At 38.5% G+C, this 18,522-nt stretch overlaps 1 protein-coding gene across 1 annotated transcript in view; it reads right to left on the reverse strand.

The window, feature by feature from the left end:
* The window catches only part of BANK1 (B cell scaffold protein with ankyrin repeats 1), a 136,688-nt gene extending 118,405 nt beyond the window's left edge, over positions 1–18,283 (reverse strand). Inside the window, 1 exon segment of the mRNA XM_068187496.1 lies at positions 18,201–18,283. Within this exon segment, the coding sequence (XP_068043597.1) occupies positions 18,201–18,213 (13 nt within the window). The 5' untranslated portion in view covers positions 18,214–18,283.
* Positions 18,284–18,522: the final 239 nt, after the last annotated feature.

The following is an 18,522-nucleotide window of genomic DNA, read 5'->3' on the forward strand; positions in this document are numbered from 1 at the left end:
TGGAAACAGAGGGCATACACAGTTAGAATGTTTCTGGGGCACACAAAGGATGTGGGCAGTGGGATGCATTGTTGGCAGCACAGTACAGATGTAGCTAAGAAGAATAAAACACTTGTCAAGGATCCCATGTAAGTCCATGTATAAAATGAGAAATTGAACCTATATCTCCAGTCCAGGATTAATGCTTAAATTATTTGTCTTCCCTTCCTTTTAGAATAAATTATTTTTATACTTTGTTCATCCATTCTTTACTCTGAAGATACTTGAAACAAAGCTCACCCAGCAAAAGTTAATTGAAACTTGTAGAATAGGGATTCTATCATTTAGTCTCTTGAGTCCATTGTATGTCTACAAACTGCTTGGAGGACTGTTGCAGTCTTTGCAAGATTTGTGAATCCTCACCATTTCACAAAGTTTTCTGTCACAGGAAATCATAAAGGGCCATGCTCCACATAGTAGTAGCTGATGATATTTCAAGTTAACTAACTCTTACTGTACATTAAAGCAGGATAATATTTGTCAAAATTTATTTGGAGAAGTGAATACTGTATTTCCCATGGTAGAAGCAATCTGAAAAATACCTGTTTCTGATTAAATGCTGAATATTAATAGTAATAAAAATAGCAGGGTATTTCTCATTTAACTCGGAGCAAAATTGTTTGGTTTATGATGCTGGGATAAAAAAAAAAATCACTTGCAGCAAAGTTGTTTTCAGAATATCATCTGCTCTTCCATAACACTCATAGACAGACATGCACAAAGTAGAAAGAAAAAGCTGCAACTTGCTGCACAGTTTCAAAAGAAGAAAATGTATTAACAGTGCTGTAAAACTCTTTCAGTCTAACCACACAGTTTCTTATCACAGAAAATGGAAAAAGCAAGTACCTTCTATTTTCAGTCCCTATTAAATAAAAGCACTGTAGCGGTTATTTAAAAATATGAATATAAAGACAATACTTGCACCATAAGGAAATTTAAAAAGTCATTCTTTATACTTTGTTTGAATTAACTTAGTTCTAGCTTGCGGCCATAATATAATTCCATATCTTTCTGCAATCCTAAAGGAGCATCTGTTCTTCTGCTCTCAGAAATCTGTCCCCTAAGGTCTTCAGATTCCCACAAAGTGACTCCTAGCCTTGCCTTCATTACAGTTTGTAAACTGGGATTAATACCCTTCCCACTACAATGAAACATTGTAGAACTCCTCCTATTTTTTTCCTGCACTTTTGTGAACCCTCCTGCCTTCTTAAAATACTAAGAAGGCCAGAACTGCATACAGGGTAGGGGTTCCTTCATACAGTGCATGAGAAGAAAAAAACCTTTGGTATGCACATGGGCTTTTGCAATGAAACAATGAATTTCATATTCATTCACCCCTGTGTAAATGGAAAGTACAAGGCTTCAGTACTCAAGAAATTCTAACGATAAAAGTGAGAAACATGCATTGAAAGGATAAAAGAAGACAAAGCAATTCCACTTCCATATGGAATATCTGCACCAGTCTACAGCTTTGATCTTGGCTAAGCAGGAATGAGAAAGGGGTTTTATGATGTTTATTGAAGTCTCAACTGCATTTCTTCTTAAATATATTGATTTTTATACATGAGAAAGAAAGCTTTATTTGTATAAGAAAGGGGAAGTGAAAGATATCTAACACCACACTTGATGGAATAAAGGCTCTGCAGCACACATCTCAAAGCTCTAATGCAATATGCCTCCCCTATTTAATTTGTCTTTTCTGTCTATGTACAGAGGGAAGAGCCATGCTGTTGAGCAAGGTTTTTCATACTGCAGTTTGGTGCAATGTTTATTGAAGCAAGCAGCAGGTGCTATCAAGTTACCTATGGGAAACCAAATGTGGGTATGGCTTGAATTATAAGCTTGCATTTTTTTCCTGACATTGATCTGCCTTCTGTATTAAGCATTAACTTCAATATTAAGCAGGAATGTAAGGCTTGCATCTTACTTCCCCCAAATTGTATTAAAAGATGAAATACCACTATTTTGAAATGCTTGCCTGAATTGAAATGTGGAATCAAAGTTTACCCTACAAGTAGCTATGATATCCCTCATCAAAAATCCACTCTATGCACTAGTAGCTTTTTCCTGTGTTTTTGCCTTCAGAGATTCTACTAAGATGCATATGCCAGCAGCTTACTTGAAAATTAAAGCCCACCAAAACTATGCCTTTAGAACAGTATTATTTTTACCTGAAACAAAAAAATCAAGTCTAGCTTTAATGCAACACTACCCAGTACTGAATATTCAGTAACAATGCTCAAATTTTCAGCCAGAGTTTTTTCCCCTTCATTATTTCATCTCTTTAATATTTTATCTCTTCGTTATTTAATCTCTTACTGAATAGTTCTTTGAATTTACTGCACTTGAAATATAATGTAAGTTGAGAATAATTTTGTTCCCTTGAAAGTTAATGTAATAGAAACTATCATATCCTGACAAAATTAAGCTGTGCTTCATCTGCTCCTACTTGGAAACTGACTCAAAGGTAGAAATAAAATGTACTATTAGTTCAGCAATGAGAAATAGGAAGACAATTTATGCAGTCATCCATAACCTGAAAGGGGTTCCTCTGTCAAGCAAAACTCTTCTCTAGGTACTGGTCCATGGTTGCCCAAGAAAGCACATCTCATGTCATTTGAAAGGCTCTTTGAAAAAACCTGCTAGATCCTGTGAGACTACTGTGAGATCCTGTGAGACCAAGCAGGAATCAAGAACTTGAGTATATAGGGCAAAAGAACATGTCTTTTATGGCAAGAATTATAAGGTATAGCAGAGTGGAAAAAAGCACAATATAATGGAGAGTTAAAGGAAACCTCAAGAACTCTGCAATGCACCAAACACACCAGGAAGGCAAAGGAAACAAAATGAAAATTGGGTTCTAGTAGCTGCACCTTAACAGATCTCAGTTTATGAAACTTGCAATCTTGTAAAAGATAATTTCTGTGTGCTTAGGAATAACCAAGAAGCAGTTGGTAATGCTCATCTTTGAGAATGACACTCGCTCATCCCCTTTCTTTTTAAAGGCCTTTTGGGTTTGCAAGAGTTTGCAAAGGTTTGTAGGTGAAATGCTTTACTTCTAGATATCTCTGACCTGCATTTCATCACAGTTGTTTCCAAAACTCAGCACTAACAGACTGTGTTAGACTTAAATAAGGCTGATTACAATTAGAAAAGGGTTTAAAAATTGGCTCTACAGTTCCACTACCGTAAGACATTTTGGTAAAAAAAAGTCAGGTTTGAACATTAACTTTTACCCAAGTTTTAATGGAAAGATGGATCACCATATTTCTCAGGGCTGTCCAGAGCCTTTTCCATTTAGGGCACTGGAGCCTAACAATGGAATTCCCTGCTGTTCACTCAGCTGCCCATGAGCTCCTATAACCACATACCAAGCCTGCCACAGCCAGCCCTAAGAAAAACATAATGCAAGCCTGTTTACAATCCTCACCTCAATCCCATCAGCCTTTGATACTTGTGTGAAGAGAACACCCTCTCAAATTGTTCTCCAGCAATGCTGAGAAAGGACAAGATCAACTGCCAGACAAAGCATAAAATTTGTCCCTTTTATTTCTTCCTGTCACAGATGTGGGGAATGGAAGATTGTTTGATTTAAAAAAAAAAAAAAATCTTTCTTGAAAGACATTAGAGAAAGAAATGTATGAACTCTGTCAGTATGAAATGAACTACTGTCCATCAGCAAAAGTTTGTTAAAATAAGTACAGTAGTTAAGTATCTCAAAGGAGAAGTGGAAAGGCACTGAAGCTCTTGCTCGCTTTCTCATAATATATTGATGAAAAATCTGGGCAACATAAGTGATATGGAATGACATCCATTGCATCTTTAATTCTTTTGTGAATAGCAGACTACACTCTCCAGGATTATAATGAGTATCTTTTCATGATAAGAATTTACAAAAAAAGAAGCAGTATTTTTTTCCAGGCAAGCAATAACAGGATAGAGCTATTCAAGACTTTACAAGTTGACTACACTCACCTACTTCACCCTGTAGGACTATGGATATAGTCATGAAAGTCATGACACAATGAAAAAAAATGGAGCATGAGAAATATCAGGAAGCATAAAATAACCCAGACTACCCTCTTTGCTCACATTTTTTCAAAACTTTTCTTCTAATCTCAAGAAGATTCATTTCTATCTGGGCTGTATGTGGGATGAGAATGACAAGCATACATACTAGTTCAAATAAGACTTTAGAATCTAAATATTTTTAGTCTCTTGGCCCCTTCACAGTCTTTTGACAAAGACTCAACCATTCATCTCTTCACACTGTTTGCCCTGATCACTAACAGTGATATGATAAAAACTGGAAAAAGTTTCACTAGCACTTCAAACAACCCCTGCAATCTAACATTTGGAAACAGAATGAGAACATTTAATTCAGCACTAATGAGTGGCCTTAGCGTAAACTGCCCCTCACCCATCCAGAAGGCATTGATTTTCCCAGTCAGCACACCTCACACACATCCAGTAAATGTGTCTCAAAACGCAACTCCAGCCCTTGGTTTCTGGAATTCTGCAAGGAAAATCCCCTGAAGCAAGCCAGAATGCATTCATCACGGGAAGGACAACAGAAAGCACTTTAGAACTACTTGCAGATAATGGAATATGTTTTCAAAGCAGTTCATGTTGCTTCTCTGAGGTGTTCCAGTAAAGGAAATGAAAATTATAAAAGCCACTTGTAAACTTTAGTGTGAGATCACAAAGTAGCGAAATTGCTGCAATGTTGTGGTACACCTGTTTCAATTAAAGCAATTATCCTAAAACAAAGGGCATTCCTGCCCTCACTGTATCAGCCAGCAGTGGCTGCACTTCTATTCTGAAATGCCTATTAAACTAGCATGAAATAAGAACATTTTCATCGTTTATGTACCTTCTGTTGGTAATTGCTAAATCGTATGTGAAAACATACTTGCTCTGTTGGTAGGAAATCAAGCCTTATGACTTCATCCTTCTTACTAAGCTTAGTGAGGTCTGGAGTGGGCAAAATTGGGTTCTACAGAGAGAAACAATTTTTGTATAAAAGGTATCAGTTCACATTTGATCTAGTTGGTTTTCCCTGTAAAGAAAACCATTGATCTTCCCGACAGTAACAATGGGAACACGGAACCAAAAAAATTCCTGGGCTGTCTTTCCACAGCACTGACTTGGCACAGGTAGACCAAAAAGATTCCTGACTATCAAACATGACAAAGCTAACATGCCCAAAAAGCTGTTTCTCATCAAGCAATATGGCCTTATTTCCAGGTTTAGGCCTTTCTCTCTGATGTGTCCTATGAATCCTTTCAGCTGAATACCTACTGATGGACACGTGCTCTTTTTTCTAATGAAAAAGGCTACACACAAACACGGGATATAGGGATATAGAGGTCAGAAGCCATTTCTCTATTTCAAGATAGACCTCCTCTATCACAATTGCAAAGAGGTAAAATCTGCTGTCATTCCAGTCACTTCTTTGAGAGAAAAAAATCACACCTTCAGTATATTTTAACACAAAACAATCAGGTAATTCAGAAATTTAGACATGAACAAATAATGAAGAGAAATATACCATAATGACAGCATGAAGAGCTGGAGTAATGTGCTACTGTTTTATGATTGCCATGGAACAAGTCCTTAATGTCACATGAAACCTGAACAAGTCTTTAAAGTCACAGGAAAACCTGAGGAAGCTGTATCAAGTTTGCATTAACACATGCAACTGCCACCTGAAGATTTCCCTTACACTATAACTATGGTTCTATAAACATGAAACATTAAAAAAACTTAATTTCAAAATTTCATGTTAGGGCAGACCAAAGCATCATCTTCTTGATTTGAATTTTTGTAATTGCCAGTGTTTCTCTTGTCAGGATCCCTTTAGACATTCTCATCCTGACTTAGTGCAGGCAATTTTGGATTTATGATTACATTTACACTCTACTGACTTAAATTCAATGTCTTCATTTTTTCTCTTGCTTTTTTCATCTGTCCCATTTGATTCCATTGTTACTTCAATTTCTCACAAATTCTTAATTTTAATTCCTTCAAAATAAGAAACAAAGAATGGATTACATGTTCTGCAGATACTATTTAGGGAAAACATTCTCATGAAATTCAGTAAATTTATGTCTATCACAAGGGAATATATTTCAGAAAATAGTGCTTACACAACAAAACAAAAATCCACTGATGTTGCAAGAAATAAAATTTTGGCTAAGTTGCTGTGATTCCAGCAGCTATGATCTGGGAAGGTCACACTGTGGCAACTGATGTACAAAACAAGAAAAGTGTCTTACACATGAAGTAGTTTAATTTGTATGCCAGGGACTTTGACAGACACTGATCATCAGGCAATGTTTATCAATAAATAGCATCATTTATTACAACTTATGCTTAGAGATTTGTGTTCCCTGAATTTGTAATGTGATCAAATACACTGAATTAACCATAGATGACATCCCAACAATTCCTAAATTTCAGCTTACCATTGACTCTAGAAATCTGGCTGAAGTCCCTCAGAACAGTCACAGAATGGTTCAGATAGGAAGGAACCCTTTAAGACCATCTTATTTCTAGTCCCTGCCATGGGCAGGGACACCTTCCACTAGACCAGGTTGTTCAGAGACCCATCCAACCTGGCCATGAATCTTTCCTTTTATGGGGCATCAACAGCTTTTCTGAGCAACCTGTTCCAGTGTTATCATCCACACTTCCTGGGTTTCTAAACTTACTGCTTCCTTTGCCACAAGTCAGAGTACTGACTTCTATAAGTCTGAGATGCCACAAATTAGATGGCTTGATCTTCTCCTGCTTTTGCAGTCTGATTTTAAAATCAATTTTTTACTACAACTTATTTAATTGAGCATTCATCCAGAAATTTAATTAAAAGTGAGAAGCAGGTTTTGTTTGATGTATAACATGCCTAAGTTATGAGGCTGTAGAAGAAATTGTCCTCCAGTTTCAGCTCATTTCTTTCCCCCCTTTCTGACAAATACATGACAGTCACTAAAAACACCCAAACATTAACAACAGAACAACCCAAATCTCTGATCAGTGTTGGACAACCACTTTATATTTTTGTTTTGACCTTTTAAACAACATTCACGCTAAAATTGCACACAGAAGGAAGTAAATGAAGTAGAAAATCATTACATATAAATGTGCAGCTTCATAAAATGAGCAATGACAGAGCTAACAGTGAGTTAAAAACTAAGCTAAATAAAACACTCAGGAACAACTTCAGTGGAAGGTTGATTTCTCTATATTAAACCCATCTCTGCTTCCTCTCTACCTTAAGACAAAGATTCTACAGACTAACTATATAACAAACTACTTGTATTTCTGTGCATTGGATGAAGGAAACAGCTTAGTCAAAATGAATGTCAGCCTGCCTTTACAAAGGTAACCACAAGCCTGCAAAATTGACTGTGATGCCCAAATGCATGCTACAGCTTCCACGAGATTCAAAAGACACTTTTCCAGTAAGAGTATGTCCTCAGTATAAGTTTAACACATGCAATCATCTTCCCCCCCTGCAAAACAAATTCCCAATATTATTACTGGTCCTAAAATAAGAACAAATTGGAGAGTTACCTGAGTAACAGTTTTGCATCCTCCTCTAGTGGGGAGACCTTTCAGAAAGATTTTGTATAACTACTACTGCTTTAGACCACAGGGATGCTTCCTGGAAATAAACCAGTTCTATATGTTGAGCTTCTTGCAAACAGATTTACCATACAATACATACGTATTTGCCATACATTGCTATTGTTGCAGTATAGCCTCACTGTGGGATAGAAACAGGAAAAGTACGTCTACACAATTATGTACTCTGAAAGAGAAGTATCTCACCAGTACTTCCACCTTTTCAAGCACACTATCATCCATTTCTATTCAGAAAGGTACAGAAAAGAAAGTGAAAACAAATCTCCCCTGAACTGCTTTTGAGACCAAATTAAACCTTATCTCACTGCAGTCAGAGAACCTGTGTAGTTCAAATACAGTAAAACTCAGAAGCTTGAGGTAGCCAGGCCAGGACCAAAGAATTATAAAGCATCCTGCTTTTTACATCATTAAGTCCCTTGTTGTTTGAAAAAACCTGTATAAAAAAATTTTACTTTCCTCTTAAGCATTCAGAAAATCTTAAAACAGGTTGATGCTGTTATAGGTCTATCACCACGGTCATTGTACTTGTATTTAATTAGTGTCTAATGTAAGACTCCTCAGGAGCCCACAGTTTAACACACTACCGAGTGCCAGCTGTTCAGCAATAACTACTTGCACATTTGGTAAAGGTATGAAACACAATGTGCAGTTTTAATTTTCCTCCTCTGGAGTTTATTCTGCCCATGTTCCATTTTCCATTTACTGCAGATTAATATTGTAACTGCACAAACATCTCAAATATTTAGAGGCACACCTCACATGCACTGCCTGCAAAGGCCAAACTAGAGCATGCCTAAAATAAACTCTCTTCAATGTACCTTGCATGGCTCTCAGGCCTCACTGCTGAGCTCTGCACATCCTACACACTACTCACCAACATGGAAGTAGCCTTGCAGCATTAGGAAACAAAGTTCTTAGAGTGCTCCCTGTCCACATCCACTCCGTGCTAGAGTACGCCAACATGAGCATGAAGCTGAGCTCCCACTCTCTCGGGCACACTTGTGCCAAAGCAGGTACCTCAAGAGACAACCAAGCAAAAGAACTTTTACTGAATCTAATAGCTGGCACAGACTGCAGTGCCATATGCTCCTGTAGTGTTCAATGCCCTTGCAGGTATCTGCCCTGGCTAATCAGGACCATAACAAAATGAAATCTTTCTTAAATTAAATTTTTATTATGATATCAAAATTCAGTGATCCAGATTTTAGAAATATACCAAGAAGAGAAATATCCACCAAAAAAAAAAAAAAAAACATTCAAGAGTCAATTTCAAACAATGACAATGCTTACACCTCTTGAGAGATTTCTCATCATTCTGATCTTTCAGTAAGAAACAAAAACCTATAAAAGTAGAGGAACCTAAGTTTGGAAACACTCCTCTAAAGACTACTACACTTTGATAAAGACTTAGATTCTGAACTATCATTTATCCAGTACTGGATTGGTTTTTGTTACACAATAGTGAAACCTTTTTCACTTATTAAGCAAAACAGATTGTTTAGGGGAGAGCATGTACATTTAGAAATTCAAATGTTACAATGCTCATCTGTGGCATAATTGTGGTGAGAAATAAAATAGTGTAATTGGCTTTTATGATATTTTAAGTATTTTAGGTTAATGTTCAACTCTTGATTTCTGATAAAAAGGACTAGCTTTTCACAGAAGTCTCCAATAGGTTACACCCAATGAATGAGTTGTCAGTCTGAAAGGACAGTTCTGCCTTCTAACTATTTTATTTAAGGCATGGTTGTGTTCAAAATGAATGCTCTTCATTATTATACATGTCATTCAAAATGAGCATGGACTTAACAGCATGTGGGAGTACAAAAACTATGGTATACACTATATATTTACAAGCTAAGATACAGAAACATGGCTTGCCATTTTAATGAATTCTATAAGCATCCGTGTTGAAATACAGGCTGTAAGTTTGCCAATGAAACATAGCTGTTTTTAAACTCTTAGAAAACCAGCTGACAATAGCTTGGCAAGAACACTAGCAGAAAATTAAAATGGAACTGTCCTGAATGGACCCTTTAAGTAGAAAATTCTTCTGTTTCCAAACTGCTAAATGTAGGATCTGGCCTAAACTTTCACTGAAAATATATTTTCCCCAATTCAATCATTACAGACTATTACATTCAAGGCCAAATCAGATTTGGCCTCCTCTAAAATAGCTAGTCTTGAACAGGGAATGAAATTGATACAGGAGAGAAACACATTTGAAAGTTTTAATGATACGATTACTGTGTTACAAAACCAGAATGCATGTATAAGAACCTTAAAGTTTTGATTAAAAACACTGGCAAAATTTCTTTGATAGTGCACAGTAACAAGGCTTCGTTGATTAAATATTCTGAGACACACTAGGCTGGGGAATCAGCTTTCCCTGTTTAGAGGTAGGAAGTCTACAGCAACCAGAGACTCAGTGAAATATCTACAAATAGACATCTCAGGGGGGTGGAGGAAAAAAAGGTATATTGAATTTTATGCATTTTTATTAGACTTTCCAGATACTATGGAACATCCTTTCCAAGCAAGACCACATCTCTTATTTGATTAAATCTTTATAAAAAGTTTTTTCATAATAGCAGCCTACCTTTAAAAATACTGTTTAAAAGATTCAGATGAATTTGAAATGCAAATTACCTTTAGATACTTCAAATAAGATTAAGCTGCTAGAGTTTACTTTCTGGACAGAGCTAGAATCATGCAGACACTCGTAAAGATGTTGAGATCTATCTGGCTTTCTTCAAGGCGTTGCTTTTGTCAGGAAAATCCACAAATGCCAGAAGCTTATGGCCAAAAAGGAGACAGAGGAGTCCTGCAACTCTATTAGAATAAACAAGTAAAGGGAGAGTCCACTGGGGCACACACCCACTGGGTTTTCTCTCCCGATGTTTCAGAAGTCACAGCTTCCTTTTATCCCAAACTCCCAGCCACATGTTGCCCTCTTCCTTTCCCCATTGGCTGAGGCACTAAGAAGGTACAGCCTTCTCAAACCACCTACCACATATCCCCCCTTGAACCTACTACCAGAGTAATATACATATACAGAACCCCAGAGTTCAGAAGCTAAGGCTGTGCAGACCCTTGGCTGTTTCACAGACCAAGCAGTCTAGGCTCTGCAACCAACCGACAGCCCAAAGTCAGTAGAGACATTAAGACCCATTTCAAAGACATTAACACCCACAACTTCATCCATCAAATTGTTTATAAAGGCATTAGCTTCCCTGTCAATCCCTCCTCTTCTTATTTCTCAATTTGTCTTTACAGACTCTAATTATTATTAACTTAACCCTTTCTAACAACCCAGAACACTTGAAACAGCCCCATGAAACCTTCACATCTGGTTCCTGCACCAGGAGTGGCAAGTAAATAAAGGAATAAAGTAGACAATGACAGTTCCTATTAGTCCATGAATCACTATAAAGCTCCTTGCCGTGGCCACTGATAGCTCCCATCCTTTTCTTCAGCTGAGAAGTACAAACCTCCTGGGTGTTAGAGACCTTGACACAAGTATGATGGGTCTACACAGGCCCAGCTGTCCTGGTCAGATGTTACAAACAGCAAAGGCCAAAGGCAGCATCTGTGCTAAGGGGGCCTCCTGTACAAGTCAGCCCAGATGACCTCAAGTGTCCCCTACCAGGGACTCAAATGACCTCAGATCAGCAAAAATAATCTCAGGTAACCTGTGTGACCTCAAGCAATCCCTGATGTTCTGCCCCACTCAGTTCTCAGTGGGGAGCAGCCTACAGCACCCCCCCCCCCCCCCCCACATTGTTTCTAGGCCGACTAGTCAGGGATGCAAAGCAGACTTTCCTACAGCTTCCCCCCCAGCCTGGTCCCTCTAGTCATCTTCTTCTCAAGGAGTTGGCTCCTCAACAGCAGGATCTGAGCAAGCCAGAGAACTCACCTGGCTCATGGTAGTCCTTCAGTTTTGCTGCAGCCAGTCAGTACAGAGTCTTAAACTGGGTTTAAAAAAAAATTAAAAAAAAACAAAACAAACAAACAAAAAAAAAAAACCAAAAATAAAACCTCCCAAAGGCAATGAATATTGTCACACATAGAAAAAGTATAAAACAATGTCACAGTTAGGATGGCCACAATACACAGAGTATCACCACATAACTTCAGAAGGCTTTAAGCATTCACCCATACACAGTAACACCTTACCTCATCAGAATGCTTCAGTCATCTGCCTTTCTTGTTCCTTAGCCCAACACTTTTATACCCCTCATGTCCATGCATGGCACCTGTGTGCCCTCTGTTCCCTTTGGTGATGGTCAGTGCACCTGGGCACTCCATGGCTCATTGCTGTCAATGCTGCTCACCTGCTTTTCACAGCTGTACCCAGTGGGGATGAGTCTCAGCCACCCAATTACCACAAACTGTGTACCTACAAAACAACTCAGTGGACACAAGCCAACTTACTCATCATGTGTCATTCTTCCTGGCCTCTCTCAACCCTGTACAATGTGTTTGAAGGGAATGGGTAAAGGTAGCTATGAAGATAAAACACACACACACATTAACCAATATTGGTTGAATAAAATGCACCTGCTCATTTTTTCCACTTATCAAAAGAACATTTAAAAAATTGTTCCTCCTTTGGCATGAAATTCAAATTAACACAGAGAAGTTCCTGTGTCCATCCCTTTGATCCTGGGGGTCCCTGCACTTTTTCCCATTGGGGGTTGTAAAAACTGTGCCATTATCCTTGCCTGTACCTTTACTTTTCTTTCATCCCTCCTTTCATATCTTTTGTATACCTGAGGTACCTTTCTAAACAACTCCTGGAAGGGCATCCACAGCCTCCTCTCCAGCATCTGCTGCATGTGGGCTCTCACTCTCCCTCAGTTGGAAGTAAACTTGAATGGAGACTACAACTCACATGAATTGTTTATTTCAGTTCCCTCAAACAAAAGGCAGTTGGAAAATAATGATCAAATAGTAATTTTTCAGAGGACTTTTTTTTTTCCTTCTTAAAATGCTTCTCTAAACTGAGTTTACAATGGGAACTAGTTGTTCTAGGTAGAGACAGTCTGCTTGTACAACATGAGATACACTGGCCACCTTCTTGGGAGTTTTTATACATCAGCCCAAGCACACACTCCTGGCCAGCACTACACAGTTCAGTCACAACTGAATTACAGGAATGCTACAGAAAATACTGCAAAAAAAATCTTACTAACAAAATTCCTTAGGAAATTATTTTGTTCTTGAAGGGCTTTATACTGAATGCTGCATATTTACTAGTTTCCCCCAGTATTTCATATTTTTAAAGGGAATCTAATCAAACTCAGAAGATACCTGGTTTCTGTGGTTAATATGGGTTTGTTAATTTAAGAAATTTATTTCTGTCACCAGGCATATTATAATTTAACAAAAAGCAAGTGCCCAAGTCTTTTCAATCACTAATTTTAATAAATCAGAGGCACGCCACACTTGTGGCTTCTGATTAAAGTAGTGCTTGTTTTCATTTAATGCTCACTAGCATATTAGCAATAAACTGCTTTGAAGCCTGTACTATATTTAGCCTTTCATTTTTGCAGAGGACACAGAACTGCTTAACATGAAGGCTTTTATTTTCAGTCTTCAAATTACAAAAAATTATCCATGTTCATTCCAGGCATACGATCATTCTTTTTCCTTTCATCTATTTCAACTGTAAATGTTTCACAAATAAATGAAAATTATGAAAAACAGAAGGGTACACTATACAAAAATGTGTTTAGCATATATTACCTTATTTCTTAAAAGTTTAATTCATAAATGCCATTCTATTCATTGTTCCATTTTTCCCAAAGCTTCTAGAATTTTTGATATTTTCCACTAGAAAATAAATAATGCTTACTATTTCAATTGTTTCTCTAATCTGATATTAAAAACAAACAGAAAAACAAACACCACTTTTTACTGACTACAGTAAACAAACTTGAATTATTTATTCTTCACAATTTAACACTTGCCCTGTAGAGAGAACAACAAAACAATTTATTATTTCTTTTTGGGTTTGGGTTTTGTTTTTTCTTTTTAATTGGAAGCAAGTATAACAACAAATAGTGAGTGAAAATATCATTACTTCACTACATTTTGACAGGAAAATATCTTGCTTTGTTTGAGAGGCACAACACATGCATGTCCCCAGCGCTGAGAAATGTGAAGCATAAAGCACATTTAGGCGTGAATTGAACTGTATGTGACAGGGTCTCAGTCAGGTTTGGGGACAGGAGGCTGTTTATCTTTTAGTCTGACATTATTTCTTGTAAGGAAACTCTTTTATGCGTGTCGAGAATAGGGGATCTAGGACCAGGTGTTAGCTCTTAGATCCAGCTGCTCTATTCAGTTTCACCTGAACTTGGTATCAGGGCAAAACTCTGACAACCAGGAAAGCCTCCTTTCTGATGTTGGTTTCCCCAGAAAGGAAACCCAAGGATGTAGGGCTGGACAGAAGCTGTGGTACATTCCAGCAAAAAGACCAGACACCACCATACATTTTTTTCAGCTATGAAGAACTGCAAGATTAAGCAACTCACTTGAAGTAAGTTTACCAGTAGGTAGAGAGAAAAAAACTTATGAAACTTGACAAAGGCATTGCATTTCAGTTTCATGGTCTTACATGAATTCTTTATTTCTTAAACTGAAGCAAGAGCAATGAACCTTAGCCACAGAGTGCAGCTATTTATAAACACCTGCGTAAAGTTTTGAGTCCTTTCCATCTACTAAGCATGTGATCCAAATGTAAACGGGTGCTTTCCAAACTCAGCTGTACTTCTGCTTGAACAGTCAAGACTCTTCTTACCTAACTGTACACAAAAACTCACAGAAATGTTGAAAAACAAAGTAATGATGGGGATGGTAAGACCAATTTGTTTTAACTATTAGGCCTGTGACAGCATAAATTATACACTGTGGCTTCATACAAAGCCTTGCTATTTTACAATGCAGGGCACCAATAAACACTAAATGAACATCAATACCACCACATGATATAGATTCCAGTTTAAATCTTGGTATTCGTGACTCCCTTCCTATCTTCACAGTGGTTTCAAAAATATTTTCAATACCATTCTAAAATTATTACTTTTGTTTACATTTAATAAAACATAGGGGTCTTTTTTATTACAGTTCACATTACAGTAGTCTAATTTTGATTTATAAAAAAGGTCAGCACAACTTAATATTTTTAACAATAGAAATCACTGGACCTCCCTTGGGAGCAGCTATTGCTGCTGTTTGCATTGAGGCGCTTAAGCTTGTTAGAGGACATAAAACATTCTTTATTACCTACAAGCAAATAAAAGTATATAAACTAATCAAATCCTCAGAGACTAGCTTTAAGAGATACACAGACAGGGAAAGAGTCACACTGTGGGTTTTGAGTCCCTAGGCACAAATGTTCTTCTTTTAAGAAACTGAGATTTCTGCTTTCTTTCACCTTTATCACAACATCAGTGGTACCAGTGCTACAATTTTTCAAATGTGGGTGATCAATTGCTTCTATGAAAACTTTAGTAATTGCTGCTTGCAACAGAAGGGAGATGGGAGAGGATCAGCATAAGGAACACAGCTTGTTAGGATCAACTTTTGAATTTGAATGAGCACCCCAACACTTCCAAAGGCAAATTATAGCTTTGAGGTACTTCAGTTCTGCCTTCTTTGATACTCAAATTACTAATACATTATTATTAATAATAATATTACTTAATAATTAATACTGAATATGAATATGAAGATTTGTATTATGATGATATTACTGAATCTGCTTCAAAACTCCACTACTAGATTTCTTGGATTTTGAATCAAATCATTGTCTGAGAACTCTTTTTTTCCCTAAAAGTGAAAGAGCTGAAAAATTATTGACTACTAAAACTTCAAGCCCTCCCTAATTCTTGAGAAAAACAAAAATCAATTACTTGTGTCTGTTCACTGTCTAGATTCCCTCCCAGAACACCACTTACATAAACATTGACCCAGAAACAGTTGAAGACACAAAAATTTACACTGTGTAAATAAAGGACACACAAGGAAAGACCTCAATGAAGATAATTACACTCCTGAATGTTGAGAGGAGTGATGACTCCAACATGGTAGAGCAATGAAGTTATCCTGTCAGTGCCTCCTGTCTCAAAGGAAAGCAGATGTCAAAGATCATGCACTACGGATGTTTTATCTCTATTAGCTACAGCAGCTTTAATGGAATTTGCATAAAATTCATCTAGGTTTGGGTCTTTTATGGAGTCCTGACAAATAACAAGCCTGTCTGTCCCACCAAGCATCCCAAACAGCTTTCAGATTTGAGCTAGACTAGGCCTTGGGCAATCCACCTGAAGCAACCCCAGTACCTCACAGATGCTGTTCCATCAGGAGAAAACAGACCTCTATGCACCTCTGTAGACAACAGACCTCTTTCTATAAAAGAAAGGTTTGATGCTGTGGCAAACCTGCAGGAGAGAGGTTTGTGTGTGGAGGTCGCAGGTGGATGAAGCTTAGGCAGAGCAATATGTGAAAAAATGACAGACAAAAGATGCCAGAGTAGAAGGCCAGTGCATACTCTGCTGGCTGAGCCTACTGTTACTTGTTCCCCTGCCAATGTGTGGAACTGGCTGCGAGCAGCTAGGAAAGCAGCCATCCCTCTTTGGTGTTCTTACTCAGCAATTACTCCTGCTATTTCACATGCATTCTCAGGATTTGACTGCCTTTATTCACCAAGATCCAGATTCCAAACTATATGGCCATGCACAGTGGTATCCTGTCATTGATATAGAACAACCACTGAGCATACTGCTGTGATTATCAGAATACTGCCCTGCTGACTGTTCACATCCACAAACATCAGTCTGCCTAACAATTGGGATAGCATATGCATATTTGGAAATGCTATTAAATGTAGTTTTGCTCATATATGCAGTTTTCTTCTTTAAAGATGCTTGCAATACTAGAAGTTGGGTCTAGATAGAAAACAACCAGTACAATAACCATACCCATTTCACCACCAGCCCTAGTTAGAAAGCAAAACAGTACTAAGTTTTGATATTTTACCAACAACTAACTTATTATAAAACAGCTGGAAAAGTCACTTTGCCTTTCTTCCCTGGTGTTTTTATCTGTATAATGAGAATAGTAGGTAAAGATGGCTTGCAAAGCTAATGTCATTACAAAGCTGCACTCGATAACTAATAACTAATGCCGCTAGTCTGATGTCATAAAATGATACAAAATATAAAGTACTTGGCAAAAAACCTGTCTCGACATTGGAAGCAGTTATTTAAAGTGATGAATTGTCACCAGAGGACACAAGGAAAAACGACGCACCACAGCTTTGGTCACCATGAAGAGACTAATTTATTTTTTCTGACTCCAATCATTTATAGTTCTCAAAAGGTGCCAGTGGATTGGAAGGTGAACGTGTCACCTCTCCAACGACACTGGACAAACTACCAGTCTATCAAATTTCTCCGCCTCTATGAAAGAATGCAAACAGTAGGTTGTTTACAGAAAGTTGCGTGAGAAAGTTCTCTACAAGAATGTAAATTCAGAAGGCTTTAGAAAATCCTAAGAAATCAGGGCGACAATGAATGACAACAGAAAACAAAGCATTGAGTCACCTTTGCAGACTCAGGCCATCAGACTTCTGTTTCTTGATTCCTCATTCAGAAAATGAAGATAAAATATTGTCCCACCTAATAAAAGAATCACAAAAATAAGGCTGGGCTCCCCACAAGCAAGTCAGTCAAACCTCTGGTATCTGGCCACATGTCTTTCATTTCCTTTTTACTGAGTGCCCAGCCTGGCAGTCACTGGCTCGATTTAAGTGTTGCTGAGCCTTGCAAAGACACATGAAGAAAACGGGAGCAGTAAATAGACAGTATTTCTGTGAATAGGGGAACATGACTGGGACAAAGAGACATGGAGTCACTGGTTTCTGGTTCAGATTAAGGGCTGCCTCTGATTTACATGAGGACTTCAGAAGTAATTTTAAATTTTCATCAAATGTTTCCACCAGTCAATGGGATAATGTGTTCCACATTACCAAGGGAGTAACAAAATACACCCTAACAGTTTTGAGGCACCCAGATATAGCAATAAACACCAGTAAAAGCTTAAACAAGGAATTAATATTCCTGTGCAAAGTCTAGCACGGTTTTGCTGTACAGTCCAGACTGGATCCCATATGGAGAGCTGAGAGACTGCAAGAGGGTGATCAATTTTTAATTAATGATTCAACACATGATTAGCCAATTAAGACTATTCCAGAGCACATACACATGTAGGACCGACTTAACGTTGCTCGTACAACTTTTCTTCTTTAATTTCCTAACTTCCTGGTGCTCCATCTCCTCCTCTTCAGCACAGGTACTGCGACACCGTAAGAGATGCATTAGAGAGAGACAAGAGACTGCTTGCACTTGAGGGCTGCTTTCAAGGGCAAGGTCTCCATCCCCAACACCGCACCGGGACACGACACCCTGTGGGGACCTCCCCGCCCTCGCAACCCGCCCCGCACCGACCTGCCGGGCTCATGGCTCCGCTGCCTGCGCAGTCCCGGCCACCGAAGCCCCGGCCCGAGGGCTCTGTCCCGGCCCGAGGGCTCTGTCCCCGGCTGCTGCGGCCGCGGGGCTGCGCTGCCCCTGGGCCCCACCCATGCCCTCCCCTGAGCACAGCCACCCACCCCCGGCAGCGCCCCGTCACCCGCCCGAAGAGCCCTCTGCTCTCGGGGTGGTCGGGGTGGCCGTGGAAACGAGGAGGAAGTCGAGCCTTTCGAGCCGTGCAAGAGTGTCGGGGTGTGGTTTTCTCTCGCACTCATCCCGTGCAGAAAAGCCCCTCAGGGAC

Source organism: Anomalospiza imberbis, chromosome 4, assembly GCF_031753505.1.
Source record: "Anomalospiza imberbis isolate Cuckoo-Finch-1a 21T00152 chromosome 4, ASM3175350v1, whole genome shotgun sequence".
Taxonomy (NCBI): domain Eukaryota; kingdom Metazoa; phylum Chordata; class Aves; order Passeriformes; family Viduidae; genus Anomalospiza; species Anomalospiza imberbis.